The sequence below is a fragment of the Nicotiana tabacum genome, chromosome 10 (assembly GCF_000715075.1).
Source record: "Nicotiana tabacum cultivar K326 chromosome 10, ASM71507v2, whole genome shotgun sequence".
Taxonomy (NCBI): domain Eukaryota; kingdom Viridiplantae; phylum Streptophyta; class Magnoliopsida; order Solanales; family Solanaceae; genus Nicotiana; species Nicotiana tabacum.
The window spans coordinates 146,858,963-146,871,567 of record NC_134089.1 but is presented as its reverse complement, the minus strand read 5'-3'; the positions used below and the strand labels follow the sequence as shown (position 1 = coordinate 146,871,567).

The 12,605-nt window shown below is 40.5% G+C and overlaps 1 protein-coding gene across 1 annotated transcript; it reads left to right on the top strand.

Annotated features, from left to right (window-relative positions):
- The first annotated feature begins 222 nt into the window (after window positions 1-222).
- Window positions 223-972, top strand: LOC142165447 (uncharacterized). Its single transcript, XM_075224000.1, has 2 exons — window positions 223-671; window positions 897-972. Exons 1-2 carry the CDS (start codon window positions 223-225, stop codon window positions 970-972), a joined length of 525 nt encoding a protein of 174 aa, XP_075080101.1.
- The last annotated feature ends 11,633 nt before the right edge of the window (window positions 973-12,605 follow it).

The window sequence follows — 12,605 nt, the reverse complement described above, 5'->3', positions numbered from 1 at the left end:
ACAGATCTGCTAGATTGTGCACAATTCTCCTATAATTTGCACAAGTCTTCAGCAACGGAGATGAGTCCGTTTGAGATCGTCTTGGGGAAACAGCCTACGCAACCGTTGGTGATTTCCCAACAAAAGACTGGGGGCAAATGTCCAGCAGCTTATCGATATGGTTGGGATAGATAAGCTATAATCCGAGAAGCGATAGATAGCTTGGCAAAAGCTCAGAGAAGGATGAAGAAGTATGCTGACAAACACAGGCGTCCACTAGAGTTCAGGGTGGGCGAAAAAGTGCTATTAAAACTTACTCCACAGATATGGAAAAAGATTGACAGCCGAGTTAGGCACAGAGCCTTGGTTTCAAGGTACGATGGTCCTTTTGAAGTTGCTGCTAAAGTTGGTGAAGTTGCTTACCGACTAATTCTGCCAGAGAGAATGAAAATTCATCCAACTTTCCATGTGAGTTTTCTGAAGCCCTATGCTGATGATCCCGAAGACCCGGAAAGGCACAAAACAAAGAGAGCTCCTCCTGAGATGCGCACTCAGCTAGAGGAGAAGATAGAGAAAGTGCTTGACCACAGAATTCTTGGGATGCATAAGAAGAATAGGCGGACAGAATTTTTAATACAGTGGAAAGGAAAGCCCGAGGCAGATGCGACTTGGGAGAAGGGTGTTTCATTATGGTAGTACGAACAGCAAGTAGAGGACTACTTGAAATCAGTCTCGACGAGGACGTCGAGTTCAACTAGTGGGGGTGGTTTGTTAGCCCCTAATGTTGAGGCATGAGGGATGCCGAGAAGAAACGAGGTCAAGGGCTTGTACATTGCCCCTTGACATGGTTTCTGGAAGTATTGACAAGCAATGTATGAAGCTGGGAGTGTGTCTAAGTTGTGCGACAACTTGGGCAGGTCAGCTAGACAAGGTGTCTTTAGTGATGGGAAGAAAACCTTGGTTGTGGGCGACGGCTATGGCAGAGGAAGATAAGCACATGGCACTAGGCTAAGGCATGTGTGCGGAACAGTGGGACGGCATGGCTGTGACGAGAATGTTGTCACAAGCGAAAATGTGCGAGGCATGGTCCGAAGACAAGGCTAGGCAGGCTGAAGGCAAAGTGGGCAGAACTGTGAGACAAGTAAGCAAGACATGTGACAGTGGGGCAGCACTGATGATGGCCATTTCGTGGAAGGCCCCATTGATGGGTGAGTGCTTCAGAAAGTGCTCCAAAAAACATGGCTGGGTGCTCCACCAAGATGGCTGAGTGCTGCACTAAACATGAATAAGTGTTGATAGTAATTATAGTGCTTATATGGCCCACTTGTAAAAGCTGTCCCTTTTGTATTTGCCTTAGTAGCTAGCCCTTGTAAATCTGCCAGTAGCAGCCCCTATATATTTTGTGTTGTATTTTGTTGGAAAGGCATCAGATCATATGTGAGCCTTCCAACAGAGAGTCCTTTGTGTATATTCTGCGAGAATAATAAAGGTTGGGTTTTTACCCGTAATTGTGTGTGTTGCATACGTTTTGGGAAAGTCTGAAATAATCCAAGTATTACATAGTGAGGGAAAAGAGGGCTGAAGTAACTTGAGTGTCAGGTTGCTGCCTTATAGAGTCTATTTGAATACCCGGCAATGAACTTACGATAATAATTAGCTAACCCAAGGAAAGATCTCAATTCTTTCACTGACTTAGGTGCCTGCCATTCCACAATGATCTGCACCTTCTTTGGGTCCATTCGCACTTGATTCTGACTCACCAAGTGCCCAAGAAATTTAATTTCTTGTTTGGCAAACTCACACTTCTCCATCTTCACATACAATTGGTACTGTCTTAGGCGAGACAATACCCTTTGTAAGTGTGAGCAATGTTCATCCAGGGTCTTACTATAGATAACAATGTCGTCTAAATAGACCACCACAAAGTCATCCAAGTACTCATATAGCACATCATTCATCAGATTGCAAAAGGTGGCAGGGGCATTTGTCAACCCGAACGGCATAACAAGGAATTCATATGAGCCATACCTTGTAACACAGGTTGTTTTTGACTCATCACCTTCAGCTATCCGCACTTGCCAATAACCAGACCTCAAATCAAGCTTTGTGAACCAGCACGCCTTGCTTAATCTATCCATCAAATCCTGTACCAACGGAACTGGGTATTTGTTTTTCACAGTCACTTTGTTCAATGCTCGATAGTCAACACACATTCGAAGCGTTCCATCCTGCTTCCTCTGAAATAATACAGGGGCACCAAAGGGAGCTTTTGATGGTTGAATCAATCCCCCATCTAACAACTCGTCAAGTTGTTTTCTCAGCTCCGCCAACTATTTTGGTGCCATCCGATAAGGAGATTGAGCAGGAGGTATAGAACCCGGTAGCAACTCTATCTTGTGATCAATAGCCCTCCGTGGTGGTAGATGTTTAGGCAACTCTAGCGGCATCACATCAGCAAAATCGCTCAATATTGGAGCGATACAGTCCGGCACCTCAATCCTCTCGTTAGGCTTCACCTCGACCATCGCAGCAAGGAAAGTTTCTTCTCCTCTTCTCAGGCCCTTTTCTACCGTCGCGGCAGATACCAATGAAGCCTTCCCATGCGTTTTTCCCTCTCATAAGGATGAACGACTTTCACAAAGCCAGGAGCCATTTCATTCATAATCATTACTCCGTCCAAGTGAGGCATTGGAACAAAGCAATTCTTCTTCATAAAGTCGATTCCAAGGATCATCTCAAAGTCTTCCAATGGAATCACCATCAAATAAACTTTCCCTTTCCAGTTTCCAACTGACATAGGGACGCCATAAGCCATACCCACAATGGCTTGGGCTTTTGCATTCACTGTCTTCATGTAAGAGGGACTCTTCGTCACAGCCAACCCGTACTTCTGCACCAATTTCGCCGAGATAAAGGTGTGAGTAGCTCCAGTATCTACCATTGCTATCACACTTAGATCTCCGATTTTCATTTCAATGTGCATCAGTAAAGAATGAGGGTCGTTTCTGTTACTTGTATTGCTAAGCAACGCCATGACATTTAACAATTTCAAAGGGTTTACTAAGGCAACAACTTCTCTACCTTCTCCTTCCCTCTCATTTTCTGCTCCAAGCAGGGCATTGACTCGTTCACGGTTTGGGCAATGTTTGGCAAGGTGAGCTCCTCCGCAAGTCCAACAACCATCGCCCTTTTTGTTGGCATTGCCTTTGTTTCTTGCGAACCCACCAGCCACTATCTTCCCCTTTTCCGCAACTTCTTTACGAGCTTCTTTCTTCCAATCCCCTTTCTTCTCTACCCTTTTCTTAGGTTTTGAAGTAGAGGGTTCTTCAGAAAGACTTCGGGTATTGCGGTAATCTACCAGCGAGTCTGCTGCAACAATCGCACTAGGGAGGTCCTTCACATTCTGCCTCCTAAGTTCATTCTGCGCCCATGCATGCATTCCAGAAATGAAATTGTGTAACTTGTCCTCTTCTGACATATTTTGAATGTCTAACATTAAGGAAGTAAACTCCTTAATATAATCACGAACTGGTCCGGTTTGACGTAGGCACTTCAAGCGATCCCTAGCAAGCCAAGATGCGTTGCTAGGTAAGAACTGATCCTTCATTTCCTTACGGGGTTTCTCCCATGTATCAATTTTGGGCCTGCCCGCACTTTGATCATCAGACATGCGAATTCTCCACCATAGTTTAGCATCTCCCGTGAGGTACATGCTTGTAATGGTCACTTTATCTCCGCCAGGGATCTTGCCAGCAATAAAGTATTGCTCCATATCCCATAGAAAATTCTCCAGTTCTTTTGCACTACGCGCTCCACCAAACGCCTTTGGTTCCGGGATCTTAACTTTGGAACGTTCCTCACCACCTCGGACAGGATTGGCCAAAGCTCTTCTAAGGACAGTAATCTCCGTATTGAGATTTTCGTTCTCCCTCTTAAGATCTTCAACTTGTTCGTTTGTGGCCTCACACGTTTGATGAATAGTTTCTCGAAACTCATTCATCCCATCCTTTAGACGATGGATCTCTGTAATTAGATCATCTATGTCTAAGGGATCATCAGTCACACCCATCAGTGCCTCCAACCTTTGCACACGATCACGTAAGTCTGCATTGGATCCTCCAGCCATGATTACGAGCTAAGAGTAAGGCTCTGATACCAGTTGTTACAGGGTCAATTTTTCGCAAATGACTCTATAAGGCAGCAACCTGACACTCAAGTTACTTCAGCCCTCTTTTCCCTCACTATGTAATACTTGGATTATTTCAGACTTTCCCAAAACGTATGCAACACACACAATTACGGGTAAAAACCCAACCTTTATTATTCTCGCAGAATATACACAAAGGACTCTCTGTTGGAAGGCTCACATATGATCTGATGCCTTTCCAACGAAATACAACACAAAATATATAGGGGCTGCTACTGGCAGATTTACAAGGGCTAGCTACTAAGGCAAATACAAAAGGGACAGCTTTTACAAGTGGGCCATATAAGCACTATAATTACTATCAGCACTTATTCATGTTTAGTGCAGCACTCAGCCATCTTGGTGGAGCACCCAGCCATGTTTTCTGGAGCACTTTCTGAAGCACTCACCCATCAATGGGGCCTTCCACGAAATGGCCATCATTAGTGCTGCCCCACTGTCACATGTCTTGCACACTTGTCTCACAGTTCTGCCCATTTTGCCTTCAGCCTGCCTAGCCTTGTCTTCGGACCATGCCTCGCACATTTTCGCTTGTGACAACATTCTCGTCACAGCCATGCTGTCCCACTGTTCCGCACACATGCCTTAGCCAAGTGCCATGTGCTTATCTTCCTCTGCCATAGCCGTCGCCCACAACCAAGGTTTTCTTCCCATCACTGAAGACACCTTGTCTAGCTGACCTGCCCAAGTTGTCGCACAACTTAAACACACTCCCAGCTTCATACATTGCTTGTCAATACTTCCAGAAACCATGTCAAGGGGAAATGTACAAGCCCTTGACCTCGTTTCTTCTCGGCATCCCTCATGCCTCAACATTAGGGGCTAACAAACGCGGATTATATGGAGCTCGGGGGCAGGCTTGGGCATGATGGTCTGAAAAGAGTGGCTCTGATGGTGGGTAGTAGGGTTGTGGAAGGTTGTATGGAGTGTGTGGATAATTTGGATGATTGGGCCTGGGCTGGTAGTGAGGGGAAAGACCTTTGAATTTGGACCCAGTACCTGCTTCGACTGATGCAACCTCGAGCGCACCTCCCGCGCCGCTCTGAATAGCCTGGGTCGTCGTCTTGAGCGCTGAGTAATTTAGGATTTTGTCAGACCTTAGGCCCTCCTCTATCATGACCCCTATCTTTACCACTTCATTGAAGGATTTCCCAACCGTTGTCACCAAGTAACCAAAGTAAGTTGGATCAAGCATTTGCAAGAAGTAGTCCACCATTTCTCCCTCTTTCATGGGAGGATCAACTCTGGCCGCTTGTTCTATCTAGCGGAAACCAAACTCACGAAAACTTTCCCCAGGCTTCTTTCCAGTCCTCAACAATGTGAGACGATCCGGGACTATCTCGATATTGTATTGAAAATGACCTGCGAAAGCCTGCGCCAGATCATCCCAAGTGTACCATCTGCTGGAATCCTGCCTGGTATACCATTCTAGTGCCGATCCACTCAGACTTTGGCCGAAATAAGCTATCAGCAGCTCATCTTTGCCACCTGCCCCTCTCATTTTGCTACAGAATCCCCGTAAATGCGCCATGGGATCACTGTGCCCTTCATATAAATCAAACTTAGGCATCTTGAACCCAACCGGGAGTTGGACATCCGGGAAAGAGCATAGATCCTTGTAGACCATGCTGACCTGGTTGCCCAATCCGTGCAGGTTCCTGAAGGACTGCTCCAGGCTCTTGAACTTCCTCGTCACCTCATCTTGTTCGGGGATTTTAACCGGCTTTTCAATCTCTGCCAGTACCTCTAAGTGCGGGTTGTAGGTATGGGGTTCTGGTGCATGAAATGTGGGCTCAGGGGGATAGTATTGCGTATCAGGAGCCTGAAACAATGGCTCGATGGTCGTTCTTTGTAGGGTGACTGATGTGGGTCCCACAAAAGTGGGAACATTTGGTGTCGGGAGAGGTTGAAGGGATGGTGGAGCTTGGGAATCATGGAGGCTTCTCTCCTGAAGACAACGGTGATTTGGGAGGCTTGTTGAAGGGCCGGAGTGGGGGTATTCGGGCACGTGCCCTAGTGGCTCAGGGCTCCTTTGTGCTTTGGCTAGAGCTAGCTGCATTGCGTTCATCTCTAGTCCCATCCTTTCCATCTTTTCCATCGCTTCCTTTAACAACTGGCTCATCGACCTTTCTTCCTCGGTACTATTCTGTGAAGTAGTCATGCTTGTTGTTATTGGTCCTTTGGGTCTAGTTTGGTAAGAGTGTGTTGCCAGAATTCTTTAACAACTAACTGTTTGAGATTCGGAAAACAACAAGCTTGTTAGCGTTTAGAGTTTAACAGATTTGATAACAACACATTGAGGATGCAATGCTCCTAGGCAGTTAACCGTTTCTAACATGCTTTGCTTCAAACAACATGTGTCATCCTGGCTTGCTTATTTGCCCCTTTGAAGTACTTTGGGGACCCCTGTATTTTATTCTATTTTGTATTTTCTTTTTCTTTCGATTTTTCATTTTTTTTTCTCTTTTTTTCTCAAATTTTTTTTTGTGGTCGAATCTTATGGAGATTGCCTACGTATCATGACCCCGCATGAATCAGACCTTGCATAGTTCGGCCCAATAAAGATAAACAATACTCAACATTTTTTTTATTTTCATATTAAAACAAACTGGGTTTCAAAGGTTTAAAGATGACCTACAAACTTGAAAATCAAACAACCCGCATATTCTAATCAAAAGATTTACAAACTCAAAAACAAACGCTAGCTTCCTTTCCCTGTTTGTCAAATGCAACCAAATGGCTATTTTTGCAAATGTGGCCCCTTCCAAATTTCACATGAATTTTGAGGCCGAGGAGGATTATTTTATGACACTTTACAAACTTGTCCGTTCTTTTACGAATTGCAAATAAGCGTTCCTACTAGGGATCCGGCATGAAGTCACGTTATTCTATGTTCAAAACCTGGGTCGGTGTTCTAGACAGTGTACCCGACGGACCACTCGAGTTGAGGAAGGAGCTCCTGTCCGGAAACCAAAAGGCCAGCCGGCTTAGAAACTTTCCGAGCCTCTTTTATTTAGGGTATGACACTAATAGAATAGGGAGTCTTAACCAGTAAGCACATCCCCGGAGGTAAGAAGAGTAGGTTTCGGCATAGTTTATATACAGTTCAGATAATATCAAAGCGGTAAAGGCAACATTTAGCACATTAGGCTCAAAACATGTAAAAATCAAATAAAGCCAAACATAACAATTTATCTAAGCTCGAATTTCTAACCCTGAACCAGTGGTTCTGGGTCAAAGTATTCCCCAGCAGAGTCGCCAGAGCTGTCACACCTCCTTTTTCCGCACCCGCGAGGGTACAAGGGAGTTTTTCCAATTAAAGGACAATCGAAACGGGATTTATTTATTTATTTCAGAGTCGCCACTTGGGAGACTTAGGGTGTCCCAAGTCACCAATTTAATCCCGAATCGAGGAAAAGAATGACTCTATATTACGGTCTGCGTACCAGAAATCTGGATAAGGAATTCTGTTAACCCGGGAGAAGGTGTTAGGCATTCCCGAGTTCCGTGGTTCTAGCACGGTCGCTCAACTGTCATATTCGGCTTGATTATCTGATTTTATACAAATGTGAACTTATGTGCAAATTTTATCTTTTTACCAATTTCATAATTATTATTTACGAGAATTGCAACGTCGTGAAAACATATCTCGAACCACGTTACATCAATGCACCCGTGGTTATTGACATATCTCGACTCCGTTGAGATTTGGATTTGGGTCACATCAATGTGCACCCGAGTTTAAAGAGATAACTTTATTAAATACGCGCCTAAAGTGACTAGCGTATCATTATTTTAGGAAGGCCGTGGAATTTTGCTAAACGGTCCATCCCGAAGTCTAAGCAATTTTAAAGCAAATATTTACTGAGGGCCCCGCGATTTTTGTATTTTTCGGCGAGGCTCATCTCATTTTTATTTTTAAGGATAAACCTACAGTGACTACATTTTTTTCTATTAAGTTTGTCTCTAAAACAAAAGAAAATACCTCAATTAATTACATGCTGAAAAGATGTAACTTATTAGTTATTAGTTTACGGTTAATGCGAATGGAAAATTGCGATCGAGTTTGTTCAAAGAAAAACTGCTTTCATTCTATATTCTTTTATTCAATAATACTAGAACATGAGATTGACACACCATAATATCAAAACAGATTAACTATTTTTCGATTAATTTAAACTAACATTATTATATGAAGAAGTTATACATATGTAATCTTATTACTCATTAATCAATCAACTATATTTTTATACAAAGAGAGGAAAATTAATATTCAAACACAAATCTAAACAGGAGGAATTCAACAGAAACAAAGCCTGATTAATATTTCATTTTTTTTCGCTTCAAGCCAAGAGTGTACAAATGTGTACCTGGAAATGGCAGTACAAGAAGAAAAGAAGTAGGAGAGTAGTATGTAACACAACAACATATAGCAGCAGAAAGCCCAACACAGTAGCTTCAACACCTCAGTCCAGAAATCCCAGCAACACGGAGAAAACTAGTAAAAATGGAGAAGACAAATAGTGCGGAAATCTCTCTTTATTTTTTTATTTCTAGATTTGAACTCTCTATGGTATTCTTCCACTCTCAATATTTCAGAAAATTTGTTTCTATATTTTTACTCTCTTCAAAATGAATTCTGTCCCTGTATATTCTATGTATCCAGAGTGTGTATCGAGTGTATACTACTCTCTCCGCCCCCTCTTTTCTTCTTCTCTCTATCTAGTTTTTCCACCCCTTCTTCCTAAATTTTCTCTTTTATTTATAGCAAAATTTTTGAAATTTTCATATTTGTTTTTTATTATTTTATTATTTTTTAATTAAAAGAAATCCCACTTACAAATTGCTTTTATTTCTTTAGAAAAAGAAATCCCATCTTTATTTACTTTTATTTTTAAAATTCCAACTTTAATTACTTTATCTTATTTAAAATCCCACTTTTTATTTTTTTAAAAGAGAATCTCACTTTATTTAACTTTTCTTTAAAAAACAAACCACTATCTTTTCTTTTAAAAATGCTACTTTCAATTACTTTAAATTTTTTAAATTTTCAGATACCTTTATATTTATTTTTTAATTCCAACCTTATTTACTTTTAAATTTTTTAAAACTTTTTACTTTTTTAAAATTTTCTACATTCTTTTACTTTTTTTTATTTTTTTATTTTTTTAAAATCATTTCCGAAATTACTATATATATATATATATATTTTTTAAAATAAAAATAATAAATAAAATAAAATATTTTCGGATTTTTTTTATATATAAAAAACAAAAAATAAAACTATTAATAGTGATAATTCACTTTTTATTTTTTATTTTTTTGGTTTTGTTTTGTGTTGGACAAAAATGAAGAAGGGGTGTTGGGTTAATGGAGCGGACCGGATCAACCCGGTTTGAAACGGACCGGGTCATGGGGAAAGTTGGGCAATTATTTGGGCCTGTGGTTTGAAATTGAAGAAGTGGCCCAATCCGATTTTTCTTTGTATTTTTGTTCTCTTTTCTTCTTTTATTTTTCTAAAACTAAATTATAAAAGTACTTAAATTATTATTAAGAACTGAATTAAGTTATAAAAGCGCAAATTAACTTCCAATAACAATTAACGCACAATTAAGTAATAATTAAGCATAAAATTGTTCATTTGGACATTAAATGCTAAAAATGCAAAAGATGCCTATTTTTGTATTTTTTTATTAATTTAACAAATAAACATGCATAGACAAACATACAAATAGTTACACAAAATATCACAAAAATTGCACACCAAGAAAAATTATTTTATTTTTGAATTTTTTGGGAATAATTCTCATATAGGGCAAAAATCACGTGCTTACAATGCCCACTAGCATGCTTTTTACCTCTTGCAACTCCCCATTCCCTATATCCCTATGTGTGTTGTTTCCCTTTCCTTTTCCCCCTTTCAGAATTCTACACTTACACTCTCTTTTAGTTCCTAAGTTCTGCCCCCCTCTTGTGATATTTGCCTTGGGACCTTGAGTTCTCTCTGAACTTGGACACCTGAGGGCTGGCCCTTCCACACTGCACTTTGGCTTAATATGGTGATACATTTGGGAGTAAGCACTGCCAAGAGTTCTTATGAAACTCTTAGGGAACTCTGACAAACCCAAGTGGGAGAAAGGCTTTGAAACATGATCTTTGTAGTTGGTTTACTTCATACTTCAGACAGGAAGTCTGAATTTGGCTCTCTTTGGTTGTAATTTCAATTTCTGATGTATTTTTCTTTATTTTATCTGGACTGTAATAACTTGTAATAACTTTTGGGGATGGTTAGTGAAAAGGGAAGGGTAACCATGCATGTAAAAAAGGGTAGATAACTTGCCTATAAGATTCCTGCATTTTTCATATAGCTACCATGCCTATAAGATTCCTGCATTTTTCATATAGCTACCATGCCTATAAGATTTCTGCATTTTTTCATATAGCTACCATGCCTATAAGATTTCTGCATTTTTCATATAGCTACCATGCCTATAAGATTTCTGCATTTTTCATATAGCTACCATGCCTATAAGATTTCTGCATTCTCATTTAGTCGCCATGTCTATAAGATTTTCTGCATTCTCATTTAGTTACCACGTCTATAGGAACTTCAGCATTCTCATTTAGATACCATGACTATAGGGACCCTGCACTTTCATGTAGATATCGTGACTTCTGCATATGCATGTAGAGAACATGTCTATAGGTTCTGAAAATCAACTACAATTAGATGTCATGCCTATAGGGTTTCTGCATTCTTATTATGTCCAAAAGGTTTTTTTTAAATCAGCAACGCATAGAAAGCATGCCTATAGGAACTATCAACCAAGTCTGGTTTCACTCACTTATAAGTCTAAAACCAGTAACAACAATGTCTAATGTCTACAGAATTTATGATCTTTTGTCAAAACTCGTCTTTCCTGAATAACTGACAACCTTTTCTAAAATCAGTATACTTCATCTTTTTTGAAATCAGTAGATATCATGCCTATAGGTTTTCGTCTAACACTTAGGCAAGCCATAGGACAGTTTATAAACTGAATCAGATTTATTAACTACAACCAGCAGACAGGCCTGATTCGGGCTTCTTATCTGAAATATGCAATAAATCAGTCTGCCCCAACTTTTAAGTTTAATCATACCCTAATCAGTACATGTAAGACATTCTAAACTATATGTTTTTCTTTGATTTAAGGAGGCCTGTTTGAGCCTTATTTGTTTATGTGTTTCCCCATACTTGCTATATATATGTTTCTGCTTGTCGCCTTAGAATTTTTACCTTTGAAACCACAAATAAACCTGACTTCTCCTCCCTTTTATGAATAGTAGTCCCAAGTACCTCCGGGGCTGATAGGATTGGGGCGGGTAATAGCATGCAATAAGTAAGTGAGACCATTCCGCGCTTTAATACCTCAATTGGGCGGAAAAGGGTAGATATGGATATGATGACCACGCGATAACATCACGTGTAGCCCCTCACTGAGGAGTGATTACCGGATATTGTGTGGGGTGATCCATATTATTAATAAACCTAGGACCCCCCTCCCCTTTTGTTTTCTTTGTTTCTTTTAAATCTTTTTAAAACCATTCCTTTTAAGAAAAATCAACTCTTTAGTTCCCTTTTCTTACTTTTGTTTATTACATGAAAAATTCCCTCTTATTTGAAGCTTTTATTTGCCTATGTGTTATTTGCACTTAAGTCACAACAATAGCTTGGCCGGGAACCACACTAGTGGATCTTGAGGGGTGCCTAACACCTTCCTCTTGAGATAATTTCGAGCCCTTACCCAATCTCTGGTTGTTCAAATCAAACCTTCCTTAGTGTCCTAATGCACTCAAATCATTAGGTGGCGACTCTTCAATTCAAACCCAATTCCCGAGAGGGAACGAGTTGTCTCCCAAATGTCACAAACCCGATTTTCGCGAGAAAAAGGGGGGCGCGACAGCATGGCGACTCTGCTGGGGATGACTTTTAGGCTTTTACCATTTTAAGCTATTACTGTGACTTTACATTTCTTGTGTGCTTTATTTGTTTAATACCTTTAAGCATTTAATTCCCTCTTCTACTACAAAAACTAACTTGTCTCTTGTTTCTTAACTAACTTGTCTCTTGTTTCTTTCACTGCTTTCCTTTACTGCACTCCTTTATTACTGTTTTAAATTATTGTAATTATTACTTTATGAACGTGTAAATACGTGACGACTTGTTTTAATTATTGCATATGCATGTTCCCAACATCATATTCCACTCGTGCCAAACAAATACCATAGCAACGCTTATAATGAGTGATGCGCTCTTCCGATATTATCACCCTTTAAATCCGGCAAAGGCGTATTTGCGGTAAAACCAGTCGATCAACAGTGTAGTCGATGGTTCCGTACCTTTCCCTCTTGAGTTGTCCGCTCAAGGGTACCAGTC